This window comes from Scyliorhinus torazame, chromosome 1 (assembly GCF_047496885.1).
Source record: "Scyliorhinus torazame isolate Kashiwa2021f chromosome 1, sScyTor2.1, whole genome shotgun sequence".
NCBI classification, from domain to species: domain Eukaryota; kingdom Metazoa; phylum Chordata; class Chondrichthyes; order Carcharhiniformes; family Scyliorhinidae; genus Scyliorhinus; species Scyliorhinus torazame.
In genome coordinates this window covers 234332224-234348473 of record NC_092707.1, presented here as the reverse complement: position 1 = coordinate 234348473, position 16250 = coordinate 234332224, and the positions used below count along the sequence as shown (strand labels likewise).

General features: G+C 46.2%; 1 protein-coding gene across 6 annotated transcripts in view; it reads right to left on the bottom strand.

Moving 5' to 3' along the window:
* Positions 1-16250, bottom strand: part of cep43 (centrosomal protein 43) — a 144013-nt gene that overhangs the window by 70224 nt on the left and 57539 nt on the right. For 5 of the 6 annotated variants that reach the window (XM_072503405.1, XM_072503422.1, XM_072503387.1 and 2 more), the window contains exons 6-10: positions 16204-16230; positions 5959-6015; positions 5016-5086; positions 4851-4912; positions 1699-1760 (exon numbers count right to left, since the gene is read on the bottom strand). In XM_072503405.1, the coding sequence (XP_072359506.1) occupies positions 1699-1760; positions 4851-4912; positions 5016-5086; positions 5959-6015; positions 16204-16230 (279 nt within the window). The remainder of the gene's footprint in view (positions 1-1698; positions 1761-4850; positions 4913-5015; positions 5087-5958; positions 6016-16203; positions 16231-16250) is intronic. The other variant, XM_072503396.1, reaches the window with a different exon arrangement.

The following is a 16250-nucleotide window of genomic DNA, read 5'->3' as shown; positions in this document are numbered from 1 at the left end:
CGGAGGAAACCCACGCACACACGGGGAGGATGTGCAGACTCCACACAGACAGTGACCCAAGCCGGAATCGAACCTGGGACCCTGGAGCTGTGAAGCAATTGTGCTGTCCACAAGGCTACCGTGCTGCCCTTGGACTTTAAGCTGGTGTTGTAAGACTTCTTAATGTAAATGGTGAACAAGGTTTGCAGAGTCTAAAGGTCAGTTACTCACCTTAGAACTTCCAAGCTCAGACCTATTTTTGTAGCCACAGCATTTATATGGCTGATTCAGTTCAGTTCAATGGTAACCACCCCAGAATGTTGATAGTAGGGGTTTCAGCTATGGTAATGCCATCGAGTGATGGTTAGATCCTCTCTTATTGGAGATGGCCATTACTTGCCACTTGTGTCGCACAAATGTTGCTTTCCACTTGTCAGCCCAAGCCTGGATATTGTCCAGGTCTTGCTACATTTGGACATGGACTGCTTCAGTATTATAGTTGCGGATTGTACAGAACATTGTGCAGACATCTTCATTTATGATTTTATGATGGAGGGCAAGCCATTAATGAAGCAGTTGAAGATGGTTGGCACACAACCGTGAGGAACTCCTGCAACAATGATCGGGGACTGAGCTGATTGGCTTCCAACAACCACAACCATCTTCCTTTGTGCAAACGAATGTAGAGTTTAACTCCTGATCTCTACTGACTGCTTCAATTCTGCCAGGGCTACTTGGTGTCACAATCATTCAAATGCTGCTTAATGTCAAGGGGAGTCACTCTCACCTTTCTTCTTGAGGTGATCTCTTTGTCCCATGTTTGGACTAAGGCTGTGATGAGGTGGGAACCGAGTGGCCCTGACAGGACTAAAACTGAACATCAGTGAGCAGGTTATTGGCAAGTTCCAATCTTCAACGACGCCTTCCATTGCTCTTCTCATGATTGCAAGTAGGCTGATGGGCCAGTAGTTGGCTGGATTGGATTTGAGCGCTAACTTTGATCAATTATTTTCTCTCACCCAACCAAACTAACATTCCTTTAACAGAAAATGTAATTTTGGAGCGTGGCTAACAATCTGGCTGGCATAAAATCCTGCAGTCACAAGATCATAGCAACAGGCAGCATCATCCCTCCCTGACAATAGGAAAGTGGATATTTTGTATGGTTAATTAGTAATGTCACTACGGATACTATTGTTTCTCTCTGTTGAAATGGTCACTATTGTAAGGCGACCAGAGTAAAACAGCATCAATAAAACCATTTGGTTGATATTCCTTGATTACTACTAGGTTGAGGGAATATTTTGTTGTGCACTCTTCAAATGAATGTATGTGGATCAGAATTCAAATGTAAACTAATGATTGGATGATTGTTCAGGTTCTTGCTGCTAAAGTTTGCCCCCTGGTGCTGAGGCACATCGGTACAGCAGCAGTATGCTGCATTATGGATAGTCAAACAGAACATAGAACATAACGCAAGTTTGCACTTTAAAGATTCCTCATAATTTGAACTTCTAATTTGGCTGAAATCAACTGGCCCTCAAGGGGAGTGCTGGATTAGTTTCAGAAAGCAGAGTAGCCTATTACAGAATGGCAGGGATAGGAGTTTAGAAGAGACCTGCTTGTATTTTTCAGTCATGGCATGCTGAATGGAAGAAGGGAGCAAAGACATTGTAGAAATACATCATTATGATTTTAAATCACAAGAACTTGTCTTACCACACTTCTGCATTGGATGAATAACCTTTTGTACATTCCCAGAAACTCATCAAAATCAATCACTAATTAAATAAAGAAGAAATAAAGCAGTTACTCTAAAACTTCAACTGGATGAACAGATTTAAAACTATTTTTGCTTATGTGATCTGCTGACTAAAATAAGCTAATATTGTATCAAGTTAAAGAACAAAGCAATAAACTATAATAATAAAATAATGACTCTGTTCATTCTCTGCTTCTATGTTGATTGCCAGGATTAATTATTCTGCTTACTTCAACCTTAAGAATACGATCATTATTTTTAAGGCCCATATCATGTGTTCCTCACGCTTGTTTCCATAACAAAAATATTGTTTAAAAGGTGGGGGCCTTTTTGCATTAGTCATTCCCTTTGGTTATGCAACCATCTTGTCAATCTTACAAACTCTTTATAACGGGCTGGATCTTTCAAGGCCAAAAGCGGCGAATGTTGTGCTCTCGCTGTTGTTTGTATTAGGACCCTTTGGAATTCTTGACCCCCTGAGAAGTTTAAACTTGATGGGGAGATTTGCACTGCCCAGGCCCTTTCCTTTCAAAAAGGTTTCCCACACGGACCTCAACATCATTGGGTCTGTTGTGTGATACTTACCTTAATATTGTCCTACTATTAATTCCTAGTGTAGGCCACTGATGAGGCATCTTCCTTAGCCATCAAGTCCTGGGGTTGGACTAAATCCCAGAGCTTTTGGTTCAGAAGCAAGGATGCTACCCATTGGGCCACAAAACTTCCAGTAGATGTTTGTATTTGGTGTCCTTATACACTGGTCATAGAGGTTTACATGCCCATAGTATGCAGTTAGGAAGGCAAACAGTATGTTGGGCGGGATTCTCCACTCCCGCGCCGAAGTGGCCGCGCCGTCGTGAACGCCGTCGAGGTTCACGACGGCGCGAAACGGCCCCGGTCCCGACCGATTCAGGCCCTGACAATGGGCCAGGATCGGGGTCGCGTCATCTACACGCGCCAGGCCTTGTCGCCTGCGTAAAAGCGGCGCCACATAGATGATGCGGCCGGCGCTGCATAACGGGAGTCATTCGCGCATGCGTGGTTGCCGTCCTCTCCAAGTCCGCCCCGCAAGAAGATGTCTGACGGATCTTGCGGGGCCGCGGAAGGAAGAAGGTCCTCCTTCAGAGACGACGGCCCGACGATCGGTGGGCACCGATCGCGGGCCACCCCACATCGGAGGTACCCCCCGGTGCAGGATCCCCCCTCGCCCCCCCCCCCGCAGGCCGTCCCCCCCAGCGTTCACGCACCGCTCACGACTGTAGCGACCAGGTGTGGACGGCGCCGGGGGGAACCCGCCGTTTTGGCCTGGCCTCTCGGCCCATCCGGGCCTCAGAATAGCGGGGGTGCCGGAGAATCGCCATTTTCGGTGTCTCCGGCGATTCTCTGGCTTGCGAAACTCGACCGGGCCGTTCCCGTCGCTTGGGAGAATCACGGGAGGGCGTCGGACCGGCGTCCCGGGAAATTTTGGCGGCCCAGGCGATTCTCCCAACCGGCGTGGGAGTGGAGAATCGCGCCCGTTATCTTTCACTTGCAAGGGGTTTGGAGTATTTAATATTTCTGTGAAGCACTCAAGGCTGTTTTATTACATTAAGGATGCTACACAAATAAGTTTTTGCTGTAAACGCAAGGAAATTTTGCTATAATCATATAAGACTTGAGAGGCTGCAGCTGGAGTGTTACATACAATTATTACTTAAGGTAGGATATACTTCCCTGAGGCGGGTGCAACAATGTTGACTAGATTTATTACTTGAATGAGAAGGTTGTCCCCTGAGCAAAAGTAGAGAAGAATTGGCCTACATGCTCAAGAATTAAAAACAAATGAAGGATGATTTCATTGAAACATATAAGGTCCTAAGAAGCTTTGACAAGGTAAATGTTAAAAAGTGTTTTGAACTCTGACCCCTTATCCTGAGACTATGACCCCGTCATTTAGGATTGTGTCGAGAGGAATGCCTTCACTCAAAAGATTATGAATAGTTTGTTTTCTCTACCCTAGGGGGTTGTGTTTGCTTGCTCAGTCAAATGAACATGTTCAAGACTAAGGGGCAATTCTCCCAAAAAATGCCGAAGTGTAATTTCAGGCTGGAAAACCGGTGATAATCCTGCTGACTATTCTAGCATGATTTCCATCGCAATCCACCTACATTATATCATTATTTTCGAGCTTGGGGAGAATCTCACTGAATTCTCCAACACGTATTTTTTCTGGACTGGGAACCTAAATAAAGCTGCTAGCAAGACTGGCTCCTCATGAGATCAAGGCGTCATTTCTAAGGGAAGATCACGTACACAGCGACACCCTGCAGACATGGGCAATACATTCAACCTTTGACTCCAGAGGGGCAATCTTTGCACCTTCCCCCCCTCCCCCATGACTAAATGTCTGCGTCACCAGTACCCAAGTGAGTGATACCCGCTATGGGGTCGCAGAGGGTTCTCACCCCCACCCCTCTTCAACGGCCACTTCCTCTTTCTGGCCACTCCGCTCCATGCGTCCCCTTTAGACCACCCACACCCCATCCCACGGCCTTGATCCTCTGAGGACGCATTCCTTGCAGTTCCAACCTGGCGCCCTGGCAGTCACCAGGACACTGCCCAGCCCCTGATCATCTGGGGGCTCCAATGGCCTCCGAGCATGCCCCCCCCCACCCCGACACGAACCCCGTTTAAGGGCTCCCCCCTTTTCCCCCCGAGAATAGCGGGAAGTGCACCGGGCACAATGGGGTGTTAAGAGTTATGTCCTAAGATTTTTTGAGGCACCAAGAAAATCAAAGGTTATGGGAATTGGGCAGGAAAGTGAAGGCATGATATTGAATGGCAGAGGAGGTTTGAGGGGCCAAATGGTCTTTTTCTGCTCCAATGTTCTAGATTCTCTTGAAACTACACAAATGATGGAGTTACCAGATAACTACCATGACAACAGAGTCCAATTTTGTTAAAATGTGATTGGTTATTTATAAACAGAATACATTTTCAACAGAGAGGAATCTAATAAACTTGGTATTAAAATAAACATTCTAAAAACGTAGAACCTAATGTTATTAGGAACGGATTCCTTCAGCAGCCGCAGCAATCATGAATAAAACCTATTGTAAAACATACTTACCTTGATTAAAATCTTTATCCACTGCTTTAAACTCTTCATTTACGTATCTGTCCAGCATATTCCTATCAATGAATTTTAAATGGTTAAAATTGAACAGAAAAATGGATTGCACCAAAATGCAATTTAAAAAGAAAATACAATTTTAAGTGATACAGAATTACTTACTTGTGAAAATGCGGGAAAAGATCTATGAATAGTTCCCTCAGTTCTTCTTTACTAATCTCACCATTCTTGTCCTAAATTCAAGGTAGAACATGGCAAGTGTGACTGATGGCCTGAAGAATCCTTTAGGATATGCCTGTTGTAATCAACCTAACTGGGGCACAATCCTAGAATTCCCTAGTATACAAGTTGCACAAGAAGGTAGCACACGTAGCACAGTGGCCCAGAAGTTAGCAATGTTGCATCACGGCACCGAGGAACGGAGTTCAATCCCGACCCCGGGTCACTGTCCTTATGGAGTTTGCACATTCTTCCCTTGTCTGCGTGGGACTCGAGAGAACAAAATCTTTAAGAAACAATTGAGCAGCACAACTGGAAAAATGCAGAATGTTTCTATAAGTATGAGCTAATGCTTTATCTCACACTTTTAGTTCCCAACTTGGGGCAAAACTTGGCTTAAAAAACATTTTTACCTTCAGAAAAAGTGTTAAATTTAACATCTTAATGTACATTTGGGTGTTTCAACTAATTACACCAAGCCATGTGCAAACTATGAAATTACTAATAAACTAATTGAAATTAGACGGGTTATTCTATAAATAGGTATTTCTGGTGAGGAACAGTGTTAACAGCAGGGACCGCAGGTTAGAAAATCACAGACTCATGGGTCATCTGTCCAAAGTCAAAGATCATCCCTGATCTGCTCTCCCTGCAGTCACTCACTAGGGCCCAATTAGGGAACTGATCTTTATAAATGTAATTTGTCTAAAATTTACAGCTTATTTAAAAAAATACATCTTTATAGTAATAGCTGTACAGCTTCAATTACTTTAGGTCCTAAATAAGCTCTTAACAAGAATGCATGAAAATATACATAACTTTGCACTTTACATATATTTTAGGATGGATTCACAATCCAAGTTAAATTGGCGGAAAGTTAACTCACTTTATCATAAAATTCAAACTTTTTCTTGGCTTCTGCTATGTGTTTTGCTGACAACTCCTGGAAAAGAATAATCACAATCAGTCTTGAACCCAAAATATGAATTGTTGTGTAGTTGCAAAATTTTATAAGGTAGCTGCACACTTATCGTCACTTTGTCACTTTTTATTGCAGTGTTTTCCAAACTTTTTTTCTGGCAACCCACTTTTACAAAATGACCGAATCTCGCGACCCACACCACGTTCACAATAGATTCTCCATAGTTACTTTTTAAAATGTTACATTCATTGTTGGCACTTCTGTATTATTAAATGTAAAAATTGTAAATAAAAATATATTTTCTATTTTTTGTTATTTGGAGATCTAAATAACTTGCAATAAAAATCTCTGAACAAATCAGTGTGCGAGACCTTTGATCGCAGAATCCTGGAGCGTCATTCTCCGACCCCCCCCGCCGGGTCGGAGAATGGCCGTTGGCTGCCGTGAATCCCGCCCCCGCCCCCGCCGAAGTCTCCGGTACCGGAGATTGGGCGGGGGCGGGAATCGGGCCGCGCCGGTTGGCGGGACCCCCCGCTGGATTCTCCGGCCCGGATGGGCCGAAGTCCCGCCCAGAAATTGCCTGTCCCGCCGGCGTAAATCAAACCTGGTATTTACCGGCGGGACCAGGCGGCGCGGGGCGATCTGACCCCGGGGGGTGCCCCCACGGTGGCCTGGCCCGCGATCGGGGCCCACTGATCCGCAGGCAGTCCTGTGCCGTGGGGGCACTCTTTCCCTTCCGCCTCCGCCACGGTCTCCACCATGGCGGAGGCGGAAGAGACTCTCCCCACTGCGCATGCGTGGGAAACTGACAGCGGCCGCTGACGCTCCCGCGCATGTGCCGGGAAACTGACAGCGGCCGCTGACGCTCCCGCGCATGCGCCGCATTTCCGCGCCAGCTGGCGGGGCAACAAACGCCATTTCCGCCAGCTGGCGGTGCGGAAATCCCTCCGGCGTCGGCCTAGCCCCTCAATGTTGGGGCTAGGACGCCAAAGATGCGGAGCATTCCGCACCTTTGGGCCGGCGCGATGCCTGTCTGATTGGCGCCGTCTTTGGCGCCAGTCGGCGGACATCCCGCCGTTGGGGGAGAATTTCGCCCCTGATGTTTGAAGGAGAATGAGGGACTTCTTGGAAACACACCTGGATTTTGGGCTGATGGGGAAGGAAGGCAGCCCACCATTGATCGCAAAGTCAAGTCTCACTGAGAGCACGACTGGTCTCAGAAAGTGAGTAGAAAGCAGATCAACATTTTAAATATATATCAAACTCCTTACACACTCACAAGACTTTAAACATAGATTTGATTGACAAGGTTAAGAGGAACCCACACCTGTTCCCCAGAGCCGAGTTCAAAATGGGGCAAACATAGGACATAGGAGCAGAACTAGGCCACTTGGCCCATCGAGTCTGCTCCGCCATTCAATCATGGCTGATACTTTTCTCATTCCCATTCTCCTGCCTTCTCCCCAAAACCCCATATCACCTTATTAATCAAGAACCTATCTATCTCTGCCTTAAAGACTCACAGTGAATTGGCCTCCACAGCCTTCTGTGGCAAAGAGTTCCACAGATTCACCACCCTCTGGCTGAAAAAAATCCTCCTCATCTCTGTTTTAAAGGATTGTCCCTTTAATCTGAGATAGTGTCCTCTGGTTCTAGTTTTTCCTACAAGTGGAAACGTCCTCGCCCCGTCCACTCTGTCCAGGCCTCGCAGTATCTTGTACGTTTCAATAACATCCCCTCTCATCCTTCTAAACTCCAACGAGTACAGACCCAGAGTCCTCAAACGTTCCTCAAACGACAAGTTCTTCATTCCAGGGATCATTGTTGTGAACCTCCTCAGGACCCTTTCCAAGGCCAGCACATCCTCCTTAGATATGGGGCCCAAAACTGCTCACAATACTCCAAATGGGGTCTGACGAGAGCCTTATACAGCCTCAGAAACACATTCCTGGTCTTGTATTCTAGCCCTCTTGACATGAATGCTAACATTGCATTTGCCTTCTTAACTGCTGACTGAACCTGCACATTAACATTATCTGTACAGATTAACTTGCTGAGTACAGATTAACTTGCTTACCTTGCAGGTCAGCTGTTGAGTTCGGGAGTGAGAGCTGGGACCTTAGAATCAGCGCGGGAATTTTGAAAAAGCGCGGGGGCTGCGAGGCAGAGGGGACCATTTAAAAGGTCGCTGTCTGTGGTGAGGTGAGTACAGATTAACTTGCTTACCTTGCAGGTCAGCTGTTGAGTTCGGGAGTGAGAGCTGGGACCTTAGAATCAGCGCGGGAATTTTGAAAAAGCGCGGGGGCTGCGAGGCAGAGGGGACCATTTAAAAGTTCGCTGTCTGTGGTGAGGTGAGTACAGATTAACTTGCTTACCTTGCAGGTCAGCTGTTGAGTTCGGGAGTGAGAGCTGGGACCTTAGAATCAGCGCGGGAATTTTGAAAAAGCGCGGGGGCTGCAAGGCAGAGGGGATCATTTAAAAGGTCGCTGTCTGTGGTGAGGTGAGTACAGATTAACTTGCTTACCTTGCAGGTCAGCTGTTGAGTTCGGGAGTGAGAGCTGGGACCTTAGAATCAGCGCAGGAATTTTGAAAAAGCGCGGGGGCTGCGAGGCAGAGGGGATCATTTAAAAGGTCGCTGTCTGTGGTGAGGTGAGTACAGATTAACAACTTACTTACCTTGCAGGCCAAGTCGATTTCAGCAGGAGCGGAGCAGGCTAGTCCATTTCAGCGGGGGCAGTGCGGAAGTGATTTCTGGGAGGTAAGTTTCTCCTTTAAATTTTTTTTTTAATTCTAGTGTTTAAGGTGGGAACAGGAAGTCGACCCGCAGACTTCTGGGAAGACCCTCACCAATAAATTCTGGTGGAGAGGAAACCCGAGACACTACACGTGTAGTGTCTCCCACCCGCCCTCCTCCTCTAACCTAATAATAAAACCCTTTGGTGTGAGGTAAGTACCATATTTTATTATTGTTATTAATAATTTTTTATTTTTTTTTATATATAAAAAATTTAATTTAGTTGTTAGCCAGATCTTGGTAGAAAGTTAGAGGAATGGCAGGGAAGGGAGTGCAATGTTCCTCCTGCAGGATGTTTGAGATGAGGGATGCCGTTAGTGTCCCTGCTGATTTTACTTGCAGGGAGTGCTGCCATCTCCAGCTCCTCCAAGACCGAGTTAGGGAACTGGAGCTGGAGTTGGAAGAACTTCGGATCATTCGGGAGGCAGAGGGGGTCATAGATAGCAGCTTCAGGGAATTAGTTACACCAAAGATTGGAGATAGATGGGTAACTGTAAGAGGGACGGGGAAAAAACAGTCAGTGCAGGGATCCCCTGCGGTCGTTCCCCTGAGAAACAAGTATACCGCTTTGGATACTTGTTGGGGGGGGGGGGAAACTTACCAGGGGTAAGCCATGGGGTACGGGCCTCTGGCACAGAGTCTGTCCCTGTTGCTTAGAAGGGAAGGGGGGAGAGGAGCAGAGCATTAGTAATTGGGGACTCTATAGTCAGGGGCACAGATAGGAGATTTTGTGGGAGCGTGAGAGACTCACGTTTGGTATGTTGCCTCCCAGGTGCAAGGGTACGTGATGTCTCGGATCGTGTTTTCCGGGTCCTTAAGGAGGAGGGGGAGCAGCCCCAAGTCGTGGTCCACATTGGCACTAACGACATAGGTAGGAAAGGGGACAAGGATGTCAGGCAGGCTTTCAGGGAGCTAGGATGGAAGCTCAGAACTAGAACAAACAGAGTTGTTATCTCTGGGTTGTTGCCCGTGCCACGTGATAGTGAGATGAGGAATAGGGAGAGAGAGCATTTAAACACGTGGCTACAGGGATGGTGCAGGCGGGAGGGATTCAGATTTCTGGATAACTGGGGCTCTTTCTGGGGAAGGTGGGACCTCTACAGGCAGGATGGTCTACATCTGAACCTGAGGGGCACAAATATCCTGGGGGGGAGATTTGTTAGTGCTCTTTGGGGGGGTTTAAACTAATGCAGCAGGGGCATGGGAACCTGGATTGTAGTTTTAGGGTAAGGGAGAATGAGAGTATAGAGGTCAGGAGCTCAGATTTGACGTTGCAGGAGGGGGCCAGTGTTCAGTTAGGTGGTTTGAAGTGTGTCTACTTCAATGCCAGGAGTATACGAAATAAGGTAGGGGAACTGACAGCATGGGTTGGTACCTGGGACTTCGATGTTGTGGCCATTTCGGAGACATGGATAGAGCAGGGACAGGAATGGATGTTGCAGGTTCCGGGGTTTAGGTGTTTTAGTAAGCTCAGAGAAGGAGGCAAAAGAGGGGGAGGTGTGGCGCTGCTAGTCAAGAGCAGTATTACAGTGGCGGAGAGGATGCTAGATGGGGACTCATCTTCCGAGGTAGTATGGGCTGAGGTTAGAAACATGAAAGGAGAGGTCACACTGTTGGGAGTCTTCTATAGGCCTCCAAATAGTTCTAGGGATGTAGAGGAAAGGATGGCGAGGATGATCCTGGATAAGAGCGAAAGTAACAGGGTAGTTATTATGGGAGACTTTAACTTTCCAAATATTGACTGGAAAAGATATAGTTCGAGTACATTAGATGGGTCGTTTTTTGTACAGTGTGTGCAGGAGGGTTTCCTGACACAGTTTGTTGACAGGCCAACAAGAGGCGAGGCCACATTGGATTTGGTTTTGGGTAATGAACCAGGCCAGGTGTTGGATTTGGAGGTAGGTGAGCACTTTGGGGACAGTGACCACAATTCGGTGACGTTTACGTTAAGGCTGGAAAGGGATAAGTATACACCGCAGGGCAAGAGTTATAGCTGGGGGAAGGGAAATTATGATGCCATTAGACGTGACTTGGGGGGGATAAGGTGGAGAAGTAGGCTGCAAGTGTTGGACACACTGGATAAGTGGAGCTTGTTCAAGGATCAGCTACTGCGTGTTCTTGATAAGTATGTACCGGTCAGGCAGGGAGGAAGGTGCCGAGCGAGGGAACCGTGGTTTACCAAAGAAGTGGAATCTCTTGTTAAGAGGAAGAAGGAGGCCTATGTGAAGATGAGGTGTGAAGTTTCAGTTGGGGCGATGGATAGTTACAAGGTAGCGAGGAAGGACCTAAAGAGAGAGCTAAGACGAGCAAGGAGGGGACATGAGAAGTATTTGGCAGGAAGGATCAAGGAAAACCCAAAAGCTTTCTATAGGTATGTCAGGAATAAGCGAATGACTAGGGAAAGAGTAGGACCAGTCAAGGACAGGGATGGGAAGTTGTGTGTAGAGTCTGAAGAGATAGGCGAGATACTAAATGAATATTTTTCGTCAGTATTCACCCAGGAAAAAGATAATGTTGTGGAGGAGAATAGATTAGATGGCATTGAGGTACGTAGGGAAGAGGTGTTGGCAATTCTGGACAGGCTGAAAATAGATAAGTCCCCGGGACCTGATGGGATTTATCCTAGGATTCTCTGGGAGGCCAGGGAAGAGATTGCTGGACCATTGGCTTTGATTTTTATGTCATCATTGGATACAGGAATAGTGCCAGAGGACTGGAGGATAGCAAATGTGGTCCCTTTGTTCAAAAAGGGGAGCAGAGACAACCCCGGCAACTATAGACCGGTGAGCCTCACGTCTGTAGTGGGTAAAGTCTTGGAGGGGATTATAAGAGACAAGATTTATAATCATCTAGATAGGAATAATATGATCAGGGATAGTCAGCATGGCTTTGTGAAGGGTAGGTCATGCCTCACAAACCTTATTGAGTTCTTTGAGAAGGTGACTGAACAGGTAGACGAGGGTAGAGCAGTTGATGTGGTGTATATGGATTTCAGCAAAGCATTTGATAAGGTTCCCCACGGTAGGCTATTGCAGAAAATACGGAGGCTGGGGATTGAGGGTGATTTAGAGATGTGGATCAGAAATTGGCTAGCTGAAAGAAGACAGAGGGTGGTGGTTGATGGGAAATGTTCAGAATGGAGTTCTGGCACAAGTGGAGTACAACAAGGATCTGTTCTGGGGCCGTTGCTGTTTGTCATTTTTATCAATGACCTAGAGGAAGGCGCAGAAGGGTGGGTGAGTAAATTTGCAGACGATACTAAAGTCGGTGGTGTTGTCGATAGTGTGGAAGGAAGTAGCAGGTTACAGAGGGATATAGATAAGCTGCAGTGCTGGGCTGAGAGGTGGCAAATGGAGTTTAATGTAGAGAAGTGTGAGGTGATTCACTTTGGAAGGAAAAACAGGAATGTGGAATATTTGGCTAATGGAAAAGTTCTTGAAAGTGTGGATGAGCAGAGGGATCTAGGTGTCCATGTACATAGATCCCTGAAAGTTGCCACCCAGGTTGATAGGGTGGTGAAGAAGGCCTATGGAGTGTTGGCCTTTATTGGTAGAGGGATTGAGTTCCGGAGTCAGGAGGTCATGTTGCAGCTGTACAGAACTCTGGTACGGCCGCATTTGGAGTATTGCGTACAGTTCTGGTCACCGCATTATAGGAAGGACGTGGAGGCTTTGGAACGGGTGCAGAGGAGATTTACCAGGATGTTGCCTGGTATGGAGGGAAAATCTTATGAGGAAAGGCTGATGGACTTGAGGTTGTTTTCGTTGGAGAGAAGAAGGTTAAGAGGAGACTTAATAGAGGCATACAAAATGATCAGAGGGTTAGATAGGGTGGACAGTGAGAGCCTTCTCCCGCGGATGGAAATGGCTAGCACGAGGGGACATAGCCTTAAACTGAGGGGTAATAGATATAGGACAGAGGTCAGGGGTAGGTTCTTTACGCAAAGAGTAGTGAGGCCGTGGAATGCCCTACCTGCTACAGTAGTGAACTCGCCAACATTGAGGGCATTTAAAAGTTTATTGGATAAACATATGGATGATAATGGTATAGTGTAGGTTAGATGGCTTTTGTTTCGGTGCAACATCGTGGGCCAAGGGCCTGTACTGCGCTGTATTGTTCTATGTTCTATTAACCTTAAGAGAATCGTGAACAAGAACTCCCAAGTCCCTTTGTGCTTCTGCTTTCCGAAGCATTTCCCCATTTAGAAAATAGTCTATGCTTAGATTCCTCCTTCCAAAGTGCATAACCACACACTTTTCCACATTGTATTTCATTTGCCACTTCATTGCCCACTCTCCTAGCGTGTCCAAGTCCTTCTGCAGCCCCCTTGCTTCCTCAATACTACCTGTCCCTCTACAGATCTTTGTATCATCTGCAAACTTAGCAACAGTGCCTTCAGTACCTTCTTTCAGATCATTAATGTATATTGAATCAGCTTTGTAACAATGGACCAATTGAAAGGTGGGGAGATCCCCACAGGATACACAGGAATTATCTGCTGAATCTTGCATATGGAAGTCCTCTGGCTACAAGTTGATGACTGGAGTACTTGTGAAACAGTAAACAGTCATTTGGTTTTCGGTGGGCCTTCCAGGCCTGGCAAAGAGAGCATGACACATTACTGGAAACTAACACTGTGCAGAAGGAGTAATGTTAGGAAAGAAATTTAGAGAGAACTGATTTTTCTTTTAAACTCTTCAGTGTAGTTGCAGGTGCTGACTAACCTGGTCGATGAGCTGCTTCAGAAACAGATATCGTTGCTGGAGGATGTGTTGGTGGCGGTGACTGCAACAGTGACCCAGAGAGGCAAGAAAGTCCATGGCAGCAGCTTCTACATCATCCTCATATGGTCATTTACCCAGAGAGAAAACTGTAAAAAAGGGCCCGGCAATAGTACTGAAGACAAGCTCCAGAACTTGCCGTGTCCCAAGCCAAGCTGTTCCAGTACAGCTACAACATTGGCACCCATCCAGCAATTTGGAAAATTGCCCAGGTATGTCTTACACACAATACACAAAGACAAATCTAATCCAGTCAATGACCGTCTACTCTCAATCATCAGTAAAGTGACGGGTTCTCAACAGTGCTATCAAGCTGCATTTACTCAACAATACCTGCTCACAGATGCTCAGTTTGAGTTCCGCCAGGCTCACTCAGCACCTGACCTCATTACAACCTTGGTTCAAACATGGACAAAGAGCTGAATGCCAGAGATGAGGAGAGAGTGACTGACCTTAACATCCGGGCAGCATTTGATCAAGTATGGCATCAAGGAGCCCTAGCTAAATGGAGTAAATGGGAATAGAGAAAAACCTTCCACTGACTCGAATCATACCTGGCACAAAGGAATAGGATTGTGGTGATTGGAGGTCAATCATCTCAGCTCCAGGACATCACTGCAGGAGTTCCTCAGGGTAGTGTCCTAGGCCCAACCATCTTCTGCTGTTTCATCAATGACCTTCCTTCGATTATCAGGTCAGAAGTGGGGATGTTCGCAGATGACTGCACAATGTTCAGTATTTGCCATTCCGCAGATACTGAAGGAGTTAATGTTCAAATACAGCAAAACCTGTACAATATCCAGGCTGGAGTTGATAAGTGGCAAGTAACATTCGTGTCACACAAGTGACAGGCAATGACCATCTGCAAAAAGAGAGGATCTAACCATTGTCCCTTGACGTTCAATGGCATTACCATCGCTGAAACCTCTACAAACAACAGCCTGGCGTCTACCATTGACCAGAAACTGAACTGGACTAACTATATAAATACTGTGGCTACAAGAGCAGGTCAAAGGCTCGGAATCCTGTGACTAACTCACCTCCAAACTCCCCAAAGCCAAACCGCCATCCACAAGGCACAAGTTAGGAGTGTAATGGAATACTCTCCACTTGCCTGATGAGAGCAGTTCCAAGACAGGCAGCTCGACATCATCCAGGGCAAAGCAGCCCACTTGATTATTACCCCTTACACAAACATTCACGCCCCCTCCCCCAACCACTGATGAACAGTGGCAGCAGTGTACCATCTACAAGATGCACAGCAGGATCTCACCAAGGTTCCTTAGGCAGCATCCTTTCAAACACACGACCACTACCATCTATGGCAAGAGCAGCAGATACCTGGGAACACCACCACCAGCAAGTCCTCCTCCAAGCCACTCACCATCCTGACTTGTAAATATATTGTCGTTCCTTCACCGTCGCTGGTTTAAAATCTTGGAACTCTCTCTCTCACCGCACTGTGGGTGTACCTACACCTCAGGGACTGCAGCGATTCAAGAAGGCAACTCACCACCACCTTCTCAAGGGCAACTAGGAATGGGCAATAAATGCTGGTCTAACCAATGTTAGAAATTTGGGAAATTAACGGGGTTCACAGTGAACTTGAGTTGAAAACAAAATAACAAGGCGAGCAGATATCTGGAGGAATAATGAGATGCAATTTGTCCAGTAACAAGATTAGCAGGTGTTGAGGTTTTGAGGTTCGAATGGCCATGTCAGAAACCTCGTTTACTAGAGATCAGTGGAGCTATACAAATTATATCTTCTAAAGGCAAGCAATTTGAGAGATATACAAAGCAGAAGTATAATACTTTTCACCAGTCAGCAGAAAGGGCGGAATATCAAAGAGCCAAAACAGCACAACTGCTGGCGCCCTCAAAGGGGAAGGAGGCCAATTCTCCATCCAACAGTCAGGCAGGCCAGTTCCATCTATGATCTAAGCCACAGAGGCCTGTTCCATCTAATATTTACAACCACAGCAGATTGCAGATATTCTCCTCTAAAAGTCGCAGTTTTGTGCCTTCACTTAACGAGGAAAAGACTTTTCCCAGACTTGCTCACCCAAGATGTATTACATGGTAACAATTAGCTGGATTTGACCTATATAGAGTTGCAAAAATTGAATTTTGCTTGGGAAAAGAGGAATGGTCTCAGTGAGTTCAGGGAACGTGGCTATTTTCTGGGGAACAAGAGGTATATTCAGATAAAATGGGGTGTTTAGTTATTAATAGGTCATAGTGCACATTATCTTGTGACATGTTTTTTCTTTTACTTTAATAAATATTCTTCATTAATTGTTTATACATGACTGGACTGGTTCCTCACTGGGTTGTACATTATTCCTCACATTATTCCAAACAAGAATACACCACTAAAAACCAGTGTTTTAAGTTATCCGTCGGGGTTCTGAGACACCCTCGCAGGTAACATCCACAGGATTCTTAATGCCAGCGGGGCCCACATCCCATAAATCAATTTTTCAAAATGACTGAAAAGCTATTAAATCTATAACAAAATAATTACGACGGTTGAGAGTACAAGACTATATTCTGATGAAAATCACAGCAAGCAGTAGGAATCAATAATACTTCTCACCAGTCAGCAGAAAGTGAGGCACAAATAATTTAGTACCTTTGGAATACAAGCAAGTTGGTCACCCTGCAACAAGAAGAGCAGAC